This window comes from Drosophila mojavensis, unplaced genomic scaffold, assembly GCF_018153725.1.
Source record: "Drosophila mojavensis isolate 15081-1352.22 unplaced genomic scaffold, ASM1815372v1 contig_80, whole genome shotgun sequence".
Taxonomy (NCBI): domain Eukaryota; kingdom Metazoa; phylum Arthropoda; class Insecta; order Diptera; family Drosophilidae; genus Drosophila; species Drosophila mojavensis.
The window spans coordinates 1,926,570-1,944,834 of record NW_025318906.1 but is presented as its reverse complement, the minus strand read 5'-3'; the positions used below and the strand labels follow the sequence as shown (position 1 = coordinate 1,944,834).

The 18,265-nt window shown below is 39.1% G+C and overlaps 3 protein-coding genes across 4 annotated transcripts; 1 reads left to right on the top strand and 2 right to left on the bottom strand.

Annotated features, from left to right (window-relative positions):
* Window positions 1-354: 354 nt before the first annotated feature.
* On the bottom strand, window positions 355-11,790 carry LOC6578426 (pyruvate dehydrogenase (acetyl-transferring) kinase, mitochondrial). 2 transcript variants are annotated; one of them, XM_015163141.3, is made up of 6 exons: window positions 10,854-11,790; window positions 3,346-3,553; window positions 3,084-3,274; window positions 2,426-2,997; window positions 2,262-2,360; window positions 355-890 (listed from the first exon to the last, which is right to left on the bottom strand). In XM_015163141.3, exons 1-6 carry the CDS (start codon window positions 10,975-10,977, stop codon window positions 840-842), a joined length of 1,245 nt encoding a protein of 414 aa, XP_015018627.1. In that variant the 5' UTR covers window positions 10,978-11,790; the 3' UTR covers window positions 355-839. The 2 variants fall into 2 exon arrangements, with proteins under 2 accessions (XP_015018627.1, XP_002004338.2); XM_002004302.4 differs by having other exon boundaries at window positions 355-431; window positions 10,854-11,789.
* A 755-nt stretch (window positions 11,791-12,545) lies between these two features.
* Window positions 12,546-16,879, bottom strand: LOC6578425 (ubiquitin carboxyl-terminal hydrolase 38). Its single transcript, XM_002004301.4, has 4 exons — window positions 15,296-16,879; window positions 14,921-15,231; window positions 14,084-14,861; window positions 12,546-13,484 (listed from the first exon to the last, which is right to left on the bottom strand). The coding sequence occupies exons 1-4, from the start codon at window positions 16,166-16,168 to the stop codon at window positions 12,930-12,932; spliced, it is 2,517 nt and encodes an 838-aa protein (XP_002004337.1). The 5' UTR covers window positions 16,169-16,879; the 3' UTR covers window positions 12,546-12,929.
* A 356-nt stretch (window positions 16,880-17,235) lies between these two features.
* LOC6578424 (transmembrane protein 18) lies at window positions 17,236-18,121 on the top strand. The gene is made up of 4 exons (XM_002004300.4): window positions 17,236-17,415; window positions 17,489-17,606; window positions 17,669-17,817; window positions 17,888-18,121. Exons 1-4 carry the CDS (start codon window positions 17,356-17,358, stop codon window positions 18,029-18,031), a joined length of 471 nt encoding a protein of 156 aa, XP_002004336.1. The 5' UTR covers window positions 17,236-17,355; the 3' UTR covers window positions 18,032-18,121.
* The last annotated feature ends 144 nt before the right edge of the window (window positions 18,122-18,265 follow it).

The window sequence follows — 18,265 nt, the reverse complement described above, 5'->3', positions numbered from 1 at the left end:
GCTTAAAAAATAGTTGATTTTCCATTTTCATTCATAAAATATGCAGTTTTGGTTGGTTTTTAACAGTTTTATTTCAACAATTTTAAAAACTTAACGCTTTAACTGCCATGAATACAAATTCAAATACAAAACCGTTGTCATTGCTGTTGCCGTTGTCTGGGAATGCAGTTTGCCTAGGTCTAGTGATATAGTGTATATATACCATATATATATATATATATATATATATATACTTTTATAATATGCTCTCTCTTTCTCTCCCTCTTTATATATTTGTATGTGTATATATCTTTTAGTTCTCTGTATTATAATCTATTGTTGCTCGCAGTTTGTCCTGAGTGTTTTTTTTTTTTGATGACGATTCTCTATTCCAAGTCGCTGTAGCGTCTCGATATGGTCGCATTTAGCTGCCTTGCATTCATGTCCGAGCTCTGCAATCAATCAATTAATTCAGTTAGACAATCAAAATTCCTAAAATTTAAATGCTTTGTGTGGGCTTTGTGCTTGAACCAACACCATTAGCAGCATTACAGGGTATATAGTGGACAAGAGTTCTTTATAGAGTTTTATTTAAAGCAAATCAAAATTTTAATTTAATAACTAAATAAGTTAAATCTTTATAAGAAAAGTCTGAATTGAGTTTCAGTTGCCTCTCATCAAATTCACGACCGAATTATTCGTTAGCCTCTATCCTTATCCATCTTTAAATATAATTTGTATAATTTCTACTTTTCATTTATAAATAACTAAAATTAATTAAAAATTGTAAATTGAATAGTTTCCTAAGCAGTGCTGTAGTTGAAATACCCTATACAATTGGTGCAGTCTTTCAAGAGTATTCATAAATTTTTCAAGAAACCATATAAATAACGCCAACGATTGGAAAAGTTCTGAAAGAAATTTAATGAAAAGAAGTTTAAGAGCAATAAAAAGAAAAAAGAAATAAAGAAGCTGAAAGAAATATCAAAAGTAATAAACTAATAGAAATCGCGACAACGAAAGAGGATAAGGAAGGAAGGAAGTAGTACGGGATAGACCAAACAGGCACAGCAAGCAAGACCTTTTAGAACTAGCCCTAAAGTATGCTACGTTGAGGCAAGAACTTTTTACGATAACTCGGGAATATACATACATACGTATACGTAATTCGGTAAGTTAAAAATTAAACAATTTTAAATTATTTTCAAGTTGTGATGTGGGAATTTAGTAAAATTTTTCATCGATTTCCAGTTTCAAAATCAAACAAAGTATATCCAATTTAAACTATGCCAATTTGCAACAGAATCTTGAATAGGCCAATGTATCCGGATCTTAAAACTACATATGTGTTCAGACTCGTGAGTCTCCCCAGCAGAATAAAGATATATGCCTTAAATAATAGCCTTATAAAACTTGAGTTATTCGCATTAAAAATTCGATATCTTTTATATAAAAAAGTTTTCACCTTAATATAAACCCAGAAACCATAGGATTATCAGGAATTGGTTAATTGGTTAGCTATAAATTGGGATAAACAAAAAACAAAAAACAAAAACAACAAAAATTTGGTTTGATGTGTTGGGTGTATAAAGATTTCAACCAGTTTATTGAATTAAAACTTCAGTATAACTTAAGAAATAAATAGCATTAAATGTATTCTATTGTATGGGGTATATGTGCAGGTGTGTATATATATTATTATAAGGTGTGTGCTCGATAAAACATATATATAATTTAATTATATTCTCGTAGCTTACAGACTAATTCACATAATGAGAAGACTAATTTCGTAAATCGTTTCAAGACTTTGTTTTATATGCTCTGTCTATGCATTGGGTAAATAGACTTTGCAATAAATATGAATATGGATTTATGTGTACATGTATATATATTTATATATTTTGTATATAAAATATATAAGACTTTATCGTGCTTAAGAACTAAAACAAAGGGAAAGCCTATGTTCCATGTTTTAAACCCTTGCGAAATCTTTCAGAATTTCGGAATGTCAACTCAATCAATGACAAAATGCAAAATTAGTTGTTGGGATCGGGGAAAACATATAGACAAGATACATTAAATTAGGCTTTTAACAAATAATTAATTTAAAATTAAATAAATTTTACGACTTTGGGCTTAAGCGAGGGTTCCATCATCCACATGCTGGGAGGGGATTTGACTCGGGATTATTTGGCTGCACACACACACACGCACGCACGCACACATTGACACAGCCTGTCTTATTGGCGAACGACGCTCGTCTTCTTCTTAACGTATTTTACCTGATTGGACCAGTCACCTGTGGGCACCGTGGCCCTATAGAACTTTGAGCTCGTCTTATTGAAGATGGGCAACAGCTCGTTGGCCTCATCGGAAAGTGCCTGAAAGCGAGAGTAACGGGAAACTTAGTTGAGAGGCGAAATACAGAGATAAGGATGGAGCTAACCTTCAGGTAGATAATGGCATCGGTGCCAAAGCCCTCGCAGGACAGCAGCACAATGTCGCCATGGAAATAGCGAGCATAGAGCCGGGAGATGGGCAGGCCGTAGCCATAGCCAGCCAGCGGCACCGTGTGCAGATCCGACTTGGATGGCTGAGGCGCCGTGCTGTACATGTACTTGAACAGCTGATCGGACTGGGAGCGCGGGATGCCGCCGCCCTGATCGGAGATCTTGACGCATATGTCCTCCTTGCCGCGACAGATGTGCACCTTGAGCGGCGGCAGCGAGTCGCAGCTGTCCTGGTTGTGATGCTCGACAACGGCGCGCATCGAGTTCTTAAACAGCTCAAAGAGCATATAGTACAAATGCGAAGGCACGTAGACAGTGCGTATGGGTATGCCCTCATCGGTCGAGCTGTGCTGCTGGATCTCCAGAGCCGGACTGGTCAAGTAGTACTGATCACAGAGGAAGCGCGCGTTCTCGTAGGCGTCGCGCACCACATCGGAGATATCGCAGGCGGGATCCAGGCAGCCAATGTGACGGCCCTGCGAATGCGGACTGGAGCCAAACAGCAGAGCTACAAGGGAAGAGAGACAGAGGCAGAGAGAGAAAGAGAGATATAGTATTTATATATAACATATAGTGAGATCATTTCACACTCACTGTGCTGATTGATCAGCATTCGTATGCTAATGCGCGACATGTAGAGCCGATCGAGGAAATATTGTATGGAGCTCTCCGTGGGCGCTTCCACATTGCCGCCCTCGTTCTCCTTCATCTCGATGACGCCCTGCGCCATGGTCTGCACCACATCATTGTGACGATTCCTAATGAGATCCAAATCGCGAACAAATCTGTAAGGAATCCAAAGAGACTTTTGCTATAGACTCTCTATAGTAGATTTTATATATAGGTAGGTTCATACTTTTGCAGATTTTCATGCGTGGGCTCCACCTTCTCGTACTCCAGCACATCCTCGAAGCTCTTCACATACCACGAGCTCACCTCGCTCACGGATCGTGTGTGCAGCAGATTGTCGGGCAGTAAAGCAATCTCCTTCATGATGTTCGCCAGCCGCACGGGCAGCTCCTTGCGCAGAAATATAAAGGATTTCTTTTCGCATGCATTTTGACCTGTAAGAGAGAGAGAGAGAGGGAGAGAGATGGTTAGATGGGGCATGTATAGAGCTGTTATATGTATAGTATAGAGTTTATGAGATCTTAACTAATAATTATCCCAATGGCTCTAGTAAAAAGCCTAGATCGCTTGGATTATTATTGAATTATCTTACACTACTTCGAGCAGACTTTTCCCGGCATAAAAAACCAATTTAAGAAACTAATCTCTAGGTATGGAAAATTTATTTTGTTTCAAAATGTGTTTCGCGGTTTTTCAATTTCTTTTACTCTCTTCATATAATCAAATTCTATATAATGTTCTAGTTTGGCTTATCAATCATAGTTCCATTTAGTCGGAACCGAATCGCATTTGCATCGATCATGCACTCAGTCAATGGCTTAGTAATAGACGATATACATATGTACATACATATGTATGTATGCATGTTTAATGGAATAGAGCACTGTCATGAGTATACGATGTGTAAATGGTAAGACATTGGGTATGTAGAAACATATAAAGTCTTTATCAGAAATGCATTTGCAATTTCTATCAAAATTAGCTTGATTGATCAATAGAATTAAATTTCTTCTGTCAAGCTGAAAGCATTACAAGTTTTAATTGTATATACTTATATAGTATACACTCGTACCCACTTCATTCCATTTCAGCTTAATTGATTAACGAGCTCAAGTCAAGAGCCAGAAACGAAAAGTGCTTTAGTCATTTATGCACATATAAAAAAAAATAACAAAGCCGAGCCAAAACTTTGTACTTTTCATTTATTTTTTATTTTTCGTATTTTGTGTTTTTCTCGTCTCGTCAACAATTTCGTAACAAAAACAAAACCGCAATGAGAAAGCAGCAACATGCGATAGGGAGAGAGCGGCAGACGAGAGATAAGCACAGCGAACTCAACGAAACAACGAACATGAATTCAAATACAATTATGTGTAAACACATATAGACCTTGAACTGTACAGCGCCATCTGTTGACAAAATTTGGCAGGGCACGCCTCTCTTTTTGTTTTTCGTTGATTGCTGTGCACGCGTGTATGCTCTAATCTAAGTGAGAGGCTCTCCGATAAGCGGAGTCCAGTTGGGGGCAATCGAAAGAGTGTCAACATTTACGGTGGGCCAAACACAATAAATTTACGACGAATATCGGTATGAAAAAACAAACTAAATACACGCATATGCATGTGAGTGTGTGCGTGTGTTGTTATTGTCGTTAGTCATAAGGGTTACGATAGCTTTGTCGGCCATTTTCTTATGTGTGGGCTGCTATTGTAACGAATTCAAAAAACAAAACAGAGTCAATAAAAACAAGTTGTAGTAAATACGGCGGCGAGCATAAAAGACAACAAAAGCAAGCCAAAATAAAAAATCAAGAATCAAAACAAGCAGCGACGTCAGCCCAGTTAGAATTTGCGAGAAACTACCGGCTGGAAATAGAGAGGCGCACAGCAAGAGTGAGCGAGCAGACAGAGAATGTGCGAGTGAAAGGGAATGGGCACGATCGTAAGACAAACACGCGCAACAATTTAGCGCCTGTCCCCCTCACTCCCGCACAAGCACCCACAAATTGACCTCACAATACATACATATGTATGTATGTACATGTATGAATATTTATTTATGCTTTGTTGTAGCCTTCCGCTTTCAGCGCTTGTTTTGATATGACGATGAAATTGTGTGTGAGTGTGTGCATGTGTGTGTGATGTTATTGTTCTGAGTGCTAGCTGCTTGCAAACAAAAAGAAGATTTTGGTCATTTGATTGGAACTGTCTGACACTTGGCAAACGCTTTGGTGCATTGCCAGTGATAAGCGTCTGGCCTCACTTTCATTGCAGCTCGCGTGATAGCAAAACTTTATTAGCAAATAATTGTTTGTTAATGTGTGCGTCTGGGCAAAGTACTCGATCCAATATCGTATATGTATGTATGTGTTTATATACTATAAATGAATACCCAAATTAGATATTGGCAGGTGACAAATTTCATCGTCACGAATTCAGTTAGTACTCAATTGAGTGCTTTTCCTGCGTCTTGTTAACTGTTTAGCCATTCAACACACAATTACTCAATCGCAGTGCAGTGCTGGAAAATGCAATAAATAATTCAGAACGTCACGCAATGGTAACACACTCACACACATACGCACACCCCACTGGAGTCAAGCCGAACCAAGGTCATGGATAGTTCAAGTTGAGTAAAATAAGCTGAACAGACTGCAATTACAGTTAGAATTCAATTTCTATTTCCATTTCAATTTCATTTATATTCATTTGCGAAAATAGCCACTTGAGCAGCCTTTGCTGTGACGCAGTGACGTCACAGCAGCAGCAAGGCACGCCCACAGCATATTATATGTATGTATATGTACGTATGTTTGTGAGTGTGTCAGCAACATTCGCTATGGCATCAGCGTATTTATTAGATCCACTTTTACCGACAATCATCATCTTTTGCGTATATTCGACTCACATTCGCCTTTGTCGGGCCCCCTTTGCCCGACTACAAGCAAACGTGCGAGCGAATTAGCACACACACACAAACTTATCGCAAAGCAAAGCAAAAGAAAGAAACGAAAAAGAACACACATACATGCATACATACATATGTAAATACATTGTATGTGCTAAGAGCTCATTGCTGGATTGGTGAACTTTGTGTTGCCTTACACAGCATTAATTTACAGTTGCAAATGCTAAAAACTTGACGAAAGCCTCAATTGAGAGGCAAATGACTTCTGTAATAGCTCAAATTTAGCATATGTCGCTCAATTTTCAGACGCTAAACAGACTTATTAGTTTTTTCTTTCATCAAAGATAACTGTTGAAAAGAAAAAATCAAATAATATACCCTGCAGTCTAGCCAGCAAGTGCGTGGAAAATAACGAGGCGCGTGTGGCTGTCATTATAATCACGAGTATAGAAAAAACACGGGGGTGTCTCTCTCTGTCTCTCTTTTTCTTCGACTTTTTTGGCAATTTTTTTTCTGTTATTTTTTCATTTCTTTGTTGTGCTTCCTCTTCTATTTGGGTTAAATCTTGACGTCTGCGTTTGCATTTATTTATATTTATTTTGTTTTTTTTTTCTCGCTCTCTTTATTTTGGCTACACGAAACCGGTTGGTAGAAGGATCCAAAGTTCAAGATGTGCCCAAAGTCTAGAAACCGCTGTTCAGTCTGATGCTGCTAACAGTTCTTAGCCATTTCCATTTCCATTTCTTTAGATGGTCATGTACCAGGTACGTATACTCAATATACCATATAATATAATGTCGTATACTTAACGAATGCGTCAAAAAATTTTCCATTAAAAAAAAAAAAGAAAAACAAAAAAAAAACTCGTGTTTATATATTTAGTCGACTTTAGTCGCTGCAATTTGTTATTTTATTTTTTATGAATATTTTCACACGATTTGATTTCTTTGAAAAAAGAAAGAAATATACTATAGACATTTTTGGCACATGATTTGGTCGTTCGCATAATCAAAACGAGCCTCCGAATTCGCCATATCAAATATTTTTTATATGTGCTCTGACATATTGTTTTTTGCTCGTTGGCCAACTGATAGCGAAAGTGATTAAGGTCGTTTATAGGTATATATATATACATATATATAATCTTAAATTTAATACGACAATGACTGTTTCAATGAAATGTTTTTTTGGGCACACTTGATATGAGATTTCAGTGAGTTATCCTTGTAAACAAAGATGATCTCAGATATAGAAGATCTAAATCTAAAGCCTTTGATAAGGATTCAGTTGAATGCATTCTATACATGAGATGGTTCTCTACATTATATAATTTAAAACACATAGAAGCTTCGCTGTACCATTAGAACTTTGACCAGCCGACCGTATATTGGAATATTTTTTAGTTATTCTACAATATATGTATGAGTTATCTTTAAAGCATTGTCAAACTGGAAATTTCTGCTTTTTGAAGTAAGCCAGACGAACAGTTTGCTTGGCATAACTGAATGTTTAATATATATAAATAAACAATATTTTAAGAAATTTAATTTTTCTTTGAAAGAACTGAAAAAATTTAAATGGCAAACTAATGATTCCAGAGATCTGATAGAATTCAGTATACTTTACTGTGAGACATAGTTTAAGTGGAGACCATATAGTTCAATCCTATAGTATATAAGCATCAAAAATTATCCTCCCCACCTCAGATAGAATATTTTATACTTTATACCATTTGAGGTATATTATTAATACCCTATAATTTAAAGACTCTCTAATTATACTAATTAACGTAAAGTTTACAATGTCTAAAAAAACCTTTTTAGAATCAATTTTATAGTAATTTCTGATACATTCCTTCAGGCCCTCGTATAACCTTTGTCATTCACTCTAGCGAAGCTCGACTGTCTGATATGTCAGAAGCTTAATAATAAATAACAATTAGCAACAATCTGAAGTGAAGTGTTTTCGTAGTATTTAATTAAGAGTTTGCATATTGCAAGCTGATAATACCAAAAAATGTTCGCATACTATAGCAAGTGTGGGCCATAAAAGATAATCCACGATATCTGTGCTATATATGTGCAAAATCTGTATCTATTACACTCTCGACAAGTTGTTAATTAGTTCAGCTGAGCCGATTCTCATGATTTATCTATGGAGCAATTGCTCTGAGCTCATACAATTTATTCCATGTCGTGGCATATTCAAGTACAGTTGGTCACAAAAGTTGTGCAAATCTTATCGCTCGCATCGAAAGTTCATGGAGAGTCGGGTATATACATATGTCGACATTTACTTATATATATGTCTGTATATATCAAGTATATTGATATTTGATTGTGTAGTAATTTTGTTTTGCACTTCAGTAAAGCGAAAACAAAAGATAATAAATAATGGATAATAATGGGGTTTACTTAGGGGTTATATGGGGGCTATATATATTCCAATGTTGTCCACGAGCCTGTTTTTCGTACAATTTCTATTAATAACAAAACGACAAAAACAAGAAGAAACCTTCGGCCTGGCCTAGCCCACTTTATTAATAGAACAACAGCCTCCTCTTAGGGCCAGACCCCCTAACCGGTTCCACTAGGACATCGTCACATCTAGGCCCTTCAGCCACTTGGCTTGAACGCATTGTTTCCAAGTCGTTGGCTGAGAACTTTTGTTGTTGTTGCTGTTGTTGCTGTTTCTGTGAAATGCCTAAGAAAGAGCGATAGTCGCCTGGGGAGAAGGTCGTGTGTGCGATACCCTATAAAGATAGCAAGAGGAGGGGTATGCGAAAAGGAGACGATGGCAAGAGTTGAAGGTCGTGCGAGCTGTACTTTAGTAATATACTTTAAGGGCATATTGTGAGTGGCAGTAGCTTAGGTGGAAGGAACGTGCGTAATACCCTATAGAGACAGAGAGCAGGGGTATATATATCTATATACCTCCCCATCAGCATGGGGCCATGGGCTGAGAGTCCTGAGAGACATTAGGAGTGACAGCAGCTACGTGCTTGAAACTTAATGAAGATGTAATAGTGAATACATAGTGGAAAGGCATACAAAGACGTAGACTCATTAGGAAAACAACCGAACGGTATTTAGAGGTTAGCAACGACACAAGTAAAAGAGACGTAATACTCATTACAAATTGATATCGTATAGAGTTATACAGAAGGTAATAGGCACAAAAATGCATAGAAACTGATGTTCATTTATATACGATTGCCCTCAGAAAAAATGGAACTATAGAACTGATAAGCCAGTTAGACTTCTACACAGTTAATAAAGCTTATTTCATTATTTTTTCTTCAATTTAATAAGATATTGAGTTTTAATCAGATTTACACATCGAAAAAATATTTCATACCCAAGAAATGCTTTGTGCAAAAAACAAAGACGGTACTTCTTTCAAATATTAGACATATGCAAAAATACATTTGCTTCTTTTTAAATTAACTATATATTTCATATATATATACCATATTTGACATTTTCGTTTAAATTATATGACTACATACATATATTTTAATTTTTTGGGAAAATTGCTTTTTAGGTATTTATTTTTAAACATAAATTTCCAATAGTTTTTTTGTTTGACTTGCGTACATTTGCTTTTCGGCTGAGTCATATTTTTCTTAGGTAAATTAAATAATTTTGCATTTTAAAAGATAAAAAGTGCAATTCCTATAAAAAAGTTAAGCCTTAGGCCAGATTTTTAAAATTATTTTGAACCTATTCTGGCTTAAAACTAAGTTATATATACAAATACAGCCTTTTTCTCACCTTATATAACACTTTAGGCGCGCTTACAGGGTAGCACATCGTGTCATACTACAGCTAGCAAAGTCTCGCTTATTGAGGCAGGTTTTCGTGCAGCTTAGAACAGTCTTATAAATGCATTTATGTACATGTCTATATATGTAGGAACTTTGTCTATATATCCGCGTGGAACTATATATTTGTCTATATATTCACATATATATATATATAATTGACATTGAAACGTCCTTGGGTGGCACGAGCCCGTTGTCATTGCAACTGGTGGGTGGGCCTGGGTGGCAGCGGGGCGGGGGACGGGAGGCTAAGCTACTTGTAGCAAGAGTATAGCATTTCATTGCCATTTATTGTTGACGGCTAATGAAAACTAAGCTCATTTGTGGGAACTTCCGTTTTCTATAGTTTTACACATTGGAGCGTGCAATTGAGATGGCTATTTATTTATGTTCTCTATTACTCTCTCTCTCTATCTATCTCTGTCAGTGCGCAGTAAACAGTTTGTTGTACAGTAGTAGCTGCTTAATTGACTATTCAATGAAATTAAATTGAATATTAGATAACGGCAATTTGCGCAGTCCAGCTATGTATAAGCAAAAATCTAAAATCCACAAAGCCAAGCTGAGCATATTTTCCATATTGAGCGCAAATGTTTGAGTGCGTCTTAATTAACCATTGCTCTCGATCTCTTCTTTCGTCAAGTTGAGTGAGCTTACGTTACGCAAGATCACAACATAGTCGAGCTATGTCACGTACTGAGCTGCTTCTGCTAATTTTGAGTGCTTTTCAATCGCCAACTTAAACCAAGAACAACAACAACAATTTATTCGGTTTGGCACGTTATGCAAGTAATGTAGATCAAAAGCGTTGAATCTAATGACGTCAGTAATGATATCAAGTGTTTATTATTATACAAGATTGTTCTCGCGCATAGTAGAAGATTGAGTGAGTGTGCGAGAGCAAGAGAGCGCGCACTTGTTATGGCAGAGCTCGAGCGAAACCTAACGAAAGCCGGCAAGGACTCAAGCACATTGAATTATTTACCAAAAATAGACCAACTCACCAAAATCCATAAACTGTTTTATTGACAGCGGCGACGGATTGAAGCCCGAGTAGAAATCCAACATTTTGGCCAGGCTCGCCATCGAGGACGAGGCGGCCGAGAGGCGTACAGGAAAAATGCGCATGTTGAGTGTCTTTTGTGAGTGTTGGTATTTTTTTTTTTATAATCAGTTGTGGCTCTGTGGGTCGGTCGCCTTTACTACGTGGTATAGCAGCCGGTAGGCGCAATGTCCTTCGCTCACCTTCAGCAGCAGCCGACGATAGCAGCAGCGAGGATACGAGCGTACATAACCCTACTTTTAGGCAGGACGTTGACCGGGGCCCCGCTTACACACACAGATACAGCCACAAGTACACTCTCGCTTTTCTTATTGGATTTTCCGATTTTCGTGTATTGTACTTTTACCGCAATTTCGCTCCAACGAACAGCTGGCAAAAGTCTTTTGCGTGCAGTTCGAATAACAACAACAACAGCAACAAGAACAACTATAATAATTACAACAATATATCAATTGTGCTTTAAATCGCTTTGTTGCAAAAAGTGAACTATTTGTATTTGTATAAATCAGCAATGTTGTTTGTTGTTTCCGCTGTTGTGTGTTTGCTAGCTGCTGTTGCTATTGCTGCTGCTGCTTATGTTCTTTTGATGCTGCTGAGCCATAAAAAGTTTAGTTTAGTTTATGGCTGGCCAAATTATTTGTCTTCTAGTTGGGTTTGCCACACTGTTTTTGCTTGATTTGTGCGCCACGCGTATCAAAACACAGTTAAAACTCGCTATTTATTTACTTTTGCACTCAGTTCTTAGTCTTCTAGTCGTGGTCTTTGTTGTTGCAGCGCTGTACGTCGACTGATTGGGACGGTCGCCGCGTTTTATCTCCGTAAGTCGAGCGACTGTTCGAGAGCGCGTCGTGTTTTGCTCATTTTATAGGCGCGCTCCAGAAGTGTCCATGTGTGTGCGCGAGCGTCTGTGTGTATGTGACGTATTTCAGCTGGAGCAAAATGTGTGCCAAGTGTGACCAGCAGTGTGTACAGCTGAAAATACGCAAAATATGATTATCGTGCAGCCGCCACTGTTGAGTGGATTCAAAGTGTGGCGCTATTAAATACCCTGTATTTATATTTTATATGAAAATCTTTTTCTTTAATTTTTTTTATTTTTAATTTTTATTTCAGACCCTTATAAATGTAATTGATAAATATTCATAAGTTACAGCATATACAAAGATTTTTTTTTTATATAAATTGAAATTATTCCAATTTAATTGCAATAATATTCAATAATCTTATCATGACTTTCCAACAAATAAAAAAAATGTTTTCGTGTTAATTTTAAAAATTCACAAATCATTAAAAGTAAATGTTAAATTTATATACGGATTTATGTATATATGCTTTTTTTTTCTTTTCTTGCATTAGATTTCTGTGGCTGCTTGTGATATTGTTTTTACAAAGCACAAAATATTTAGTTTTGTGCATTTCAAACTTATATTTAATAGAGCTGTTTCTGTTTTATATATGGGGGATTATATATATATATATATATATATATATATATATATATATATATATATATATATATATATATATATATATATATATATATATATATATATATATATATAGTTATTTTTTTGGAGGCCAGAATTGGAAGTTTCTTTTTTTTAAGCTTGTTTTGGTATTTGATATATATATATATATATATATATGTATATATAGGGAATATTATAACATTCTCGCTATGCTTTTTTTTTTAGCTTTTGTTAGCTATAACTAAATTTGTGTTTCAACAAAAAACAATGCGTAATTTTAAAAAATTATAACAAATTTGTAAATATATGGAAATACAGTTGTAATATATATGCTGTGTGTGTATGTGTGTGTGTGTTAAGGAACAATGATAACGAAACGTAATGTTCGCCTTAGCGTAAAGCACAAATACATGCAAATTTATCTATACATATATATATATATATGTTGATATATGAATGAATCCATATATATTATATATATGTATAAATATACGCGTGTGTTTCTGTGTGTGTTTGGGTGTATTTGTGTCTTGCTCTGTATTCCACAATCAGTAGACGAAACGATTGAAATTCATGCCCAGATCATTGCCACCACAGCCACCGGCGGGCGGCGGCATGTGATCATCTTCGTCATCTCCTTCATAGCCGTTGCGCTGCATCGTCCCGTTGCCAGCCACGTTCTGCCGCTTGGCGTTCCGCTTGAAGCGCTGCAGCTTCAGCTCCTCGCTGTACTCCCGATTGTCCTGCTTGACGTAGTCGCGCAGGGTTCGCGGCAGCTCGTCAAGCGTGAGGGGTGGCACGAGCGGTTCCGGCACCATGGGATGCATGGGTCCATCGGGAGAGGACTCCGTGGACCGGCCGCACATCTGGTAGAAGAGGATGTAGGGCGTGTTCGGTGAGGTCAGGCTGTGCATCTCCTGCGGCTTCGAATTGGTCACCAGGCTGTCGTTGAACTTGAACCAATTCTTGGACTGATCGGCGGCAAAGGTGAAGTAGTGTCCGGAGTCCATGCTGTAGCCGGCGTGCACAACTCCGGCATAGAGATCATAGTGCACGGTGCACGTCTCCTGGAGAGAGTCGGTGGCGCAGACCTTAACAATCACCTGGAAGAGATAAGATGTGATGAGAATTCTGGGGAAAGGGAGCGAGTGAGATCCGAAAAAGAGAGAGAAGAACCTCTAATTAATGCATACAACTCAATGGGATCTATAAAGTGTAGGAGTAGAAAATCTCTCCGGAATAGGAAGATAAGGAATCCATAGGAAAACGTTAAGTCCCTCAAATTAATGAAATTATATTAAGAATATTAATCATAAGGAATAATTTGATAGCATGTACAGATATACATATATAGTTTGTATACGTATATATATAGTTTTTATAGAGTTTGTGTTTTTCCAAACATCTTATCAAATTCTGATAACTGAACTAAACTATAAACCCTAGGAATTGATATGGAGCTATAGAAGTCATACAGATACCATGAGGGATCTTTTTAATCTACAATAAGTTGTTTATGTACTAGAAATCTTGGAATTACTCAGTCAAAAAGATTTCATGGTAATGCAATATGTTGACTATACTAAGGAATGGGTAATGTAATAATAGAGAAACAGGGCAGAAATCTATCTACATGTGAAATATTTTCTAAATAACACCATCGTTTCTCTCTCTCTCTCTCTCTCTCTCTTTGTCAACTTACGCTCTCGTCGTGGAACACCTTGTGCATGAGCTTTGTGCGAAAATGATACTTCTGATCGTATTTGAATTGTTTGAGCGTTAAGATGAGATTGCGTGGGGCCTGCGTGATGCCGATGCGTCGCTCGGCATCGCAGAGTTTCTTGCAGCGTGGACAAAAGTATTGATTGTCGCCGTCGAGCTTCTCCGGCGAGCAGTAGTAGTCGATCAAATCCTGTACGGAGTAATTGGTAGCACCGCAGTCGTCCTTGTCGTCCGGAAAGGAGAGCTGCAGCTCACGGAAGCTGTCCTCGTTGCGGCTCTCCCAGGAGCAGTTCAAGCACTTGTAGGTCGTCGACAATTTGCCAGCGAAGGTCTTGTCAATGGTCGACGGTTTCTTCGGCTGGCTGGGCTGCGAGGTGGGCGTGGCCTGTGGCATAACCGCTGCACTGGATCGCTGATTGTGCACATGATCGTTGCTATTGTAGGGTATAACCCCGGCGGCGACAATTTCCGCTGTCAGTGTCGACTCCGATTCCTGTGTCTCCTTGCCAAGCTCCGGGTCCATGTGCTGAGCCGCGCCACTGTTGATCTCATGCTCATGCAGCAGATCGAGCAAGTAGCCTAGGAACTCGGAGCTGTCCTGCTGCAGTCCAGGCGTAAAGCCCGGCGGTCTGGTGGCCTTCAGGACGCGACTCGGCGTCAGCTCGTAGCGCAGCGAGTGGTGCATCAATGCCAACTGCTGCTGCACCTTCAGCAGCAACAAGGAGCCGCTCTCAATAAGCAGGATTTGACGCACGAAGCTGCAGGGGAAGAGGAGATTAAAGACAGTTTATAGATGGGTTCATTTGGATGCACTTACTCGCTGGTCATGGCGAGCGCTTGAAGCACACTGTTCATGTAACAAGTATTTCCCAGATTAACGAGTCCAACGCGCGCATTCCGGGGCAAGGCGTTCTCGAAGAGCGCCCTGGCTAAGGCCACACAATTGGGCGAGGGCTCGTAGAGCTGCAGGGCGGCCTTGATGGGCGCGTAGAGCTCGTCGTTGTCGTAGAAGCGCATCATCAGCGCATTGGTGAGATCAACCAGCTTCTGTATGTAGCTGCGCAGGTCATTGGGCGTGCCGTCCTGGCCCTTCATGCAGCCAATGACAAGGGGAATCTTGGGCAGAATCTAGGAAGCGAAAGATGACGTAACATATATAAATTCCGGCCAGTCCTTATGGAAGGTCTCTTACCTTGTAGAAGATCTCCGGCGACTGATTGATTGTGGACAGCATGTGAAAAACGATGGGCGCCACCTTGAGGCGCAGTGCCGGAAAGATCATCAGTATGAACAGCGACTCAATGTTGTCCAGGGCGATCTCGTCCAGTAGCAAGTACTTCTCCTGCTCGCGCAGCCCTTGCAGCAGGGCCATGATCCACAAATTCAGATTCTGGCAAAAGTTGCAGGAGCTGATCCACTTGCAGAGCAAACCGACCGTCTTGCGTATGCTGTCATCCTGGACATTCAGATCGAGCAGCAGCTGCACCGCCTCGATGACCAGGTTCGGGCTGAACAGCTGAAAGACAATGGCCACGGCACAGGAGGGCTCGTAGGAGGCTTGGGTGATTAGCTGATAGACAATGCGCAAGTAGAACATGAGGTAGCGCTTCTTATTGGGCAGCGCAAGGAACTGGCCCACCTTGGTGATCTCCTCCTTGAAGCGTTTCAGATCCTCCGGCTGGGTGCTCAGCTGCATGCGCGCCAGATTGAAGATGACGTGCTGGTAGATCATTAGCGTGGCCGGCTGATCATCCGGATTGATGGCTTGCATAATGCTGAGCAGGCCATTGATATCGTGCAGTTGCCGTTCGGTGGAGCACGAGCTCTTGCCCGTTCCAGCAGCGGACTCTGTCTTGCTGTCCGCATCACCGTTCAGTTCATTGGCCACGTCTACTCCGCCAGCACCACAGCCACCTCCTCCTTCATCTGTTGAATTTGCTGGGCCACCGCCCACAGCTGAATTCGCCGCCGACGCCGCTGCTGCTGCTGCAGCCGCTGCCGCTGCAACTTCTGCTGCGGTGATCTCTTGCTCCTGCTGATCCTGTGGGTTCTGCTTGACAGCCATCGCAAAGGAATTCGAGTGCAGCTGCTGTATGTGTAATCGCCTGCGCACAGGTGGCACTCGCTTACGCGGACGGCGCGGCTTCTGTTTGGCACGGGCGCTGCGGCTGTTGTTGCGTGACAGTCGCCGCCTGTCCTTTAACCAGCTGCCGTTGCGAGTCGTTGTTAAAGCTTTCACCCTTTAACCCTCCCGACAGCCAAATCTCTCAACACCAACACCAACGCCAACAACAACTAACGCAAAAATAACAGTAAACAAATTGGGAGCGAGCGTCAGCCATTCAACGAGCGAAACGCGCTGTTCACAGTTGCATATGTAACGATGCGGAATCGCCTCCGCACCCGCTGGTTATAAACAACAAGATGAGTTTGCTTTGTTAGCTTGTGTTTCTTTTTTTTTTTTTTGCTCTGCGTGTTCCGTTTTTTCCCCTTTGCTCGCACGTTTAATCGTTGAATTTCTGTGTTTTGCTCTCGCACGTTTTGTTATTTTTTTGTTTTTTTCCGAGCTTAACGACAACAAAACTAAATGCTTTGGTTTTATGTTTACTATAATTTTGACTGTATATGTATTTAATAAATTCTTTGTGGAGAATTTTTCAGTTTTTGTTAATGTTGGAGTCTACTGAGTCAGTGAAAGCAAAGTTTGAGACGTTCAAGCTGCATGATGACAAATACACACTCACACACGCACACACGATGTAGCCATCGCAGAAGCCAGGGCTGAAATACTTTATTCGGAAGTTTTATATAAAAATATGTGGTCAGTCTATGCCAAAATGACGTGCATTGTTTATTGTGTATTCGTATTGGGTGCACTCAATCGATATGCTATGCGATATATATCGTATTGTCTTATCAGCTGTTTGTATATCAGGAGTGAATTAATGTGATGATAATACGTGCAAATATAATAAATATATTCTGGTTTTTATTTTTAATTTAAAATTGTGTCATACTATGTCGCTTTTTAAAGCTTTTAATTGTACATTGTTATTTCATCACTTTATCGATGTTTTAATTCTGTATATCGCTGCCACATCAGCTGTGCCTGTATCGATATACCGATTATTCTATGTTTTTGATTAAATTTGTTTACCTTTTTTGTGCGTGGCTACTGCTCAAGCAACTTCGTTGCCTTTTTGTTTAAACTCAAAAAAATCTTGTGAATAATTTATTTAGAAAGTTTACAAAATGCATCCCGGAGAAATCGAAGTTAATGAAATCACCGGCATTTGGTCATTTCTAATGAGTGTAAGCTGTGCAAAGAATAATACGTGCATATGAATAAATAAATGTGAATTGAATTGAATTTGTTCTCTTTAAGATTGATTGGAAGGATCCTTGGCTTATTGGATTAATTCTGCTGCACGTGTTAACTACTAGTACAGCTTTGCTTACACGGAACTATACAAACTTTCAAGTTTTTCTATTTCTTGTACTTTGTATGTATCGAACTATCAGAGCTCAAAGTTTATTGTGCATTTATTTCTATTTATCTTTGCAGTGTCTGTTGTTTATTTCTCTGAAAGCATTAACGAATATGCTGCAGCGAATTGGAAAACATTCTCCAAGCAACAATACTTTGATAACAACGGCCTCTTTATCTCCACCGTTTTCTCCATACCTATTTTATTAAATTGCATGCTGTTAATTGTAAATATTATGTTTTTATATATATACTATATATATGGCTGTTGATAAACGTTTCTTCTTTTTTCTTTAGGGCACTTGGCTATATAATTCAACACAAATCATGGTCACCCTAAAGACTGCCCAGCTTAAGGAAAGAGCGCGAAGGGAAAACTCTGCTGCAACAACCGCGCCTATTGCGCCAACTACTGGTACTAAAAACTTGAAGGAAGAATAGGCATAAGGAATAGATAGCGCCATATATCAGTTGTTAAGTGTTTGTCCGAAAATATATATGAATGTAAAACGAAAGAGCAAAAAAAAGTAATTTAAATTATTGTTTTTCTTTTCATTCGCTTAAAATTGTCAAATAAAAAAGCAGTAGCCGGCACAATTGGTATTTGTTTTGAAGTCATGGTATTTGGTATTTTTGGCGCTAACGCTCTGGCTGTATTCGATGTGAACTGTTGCT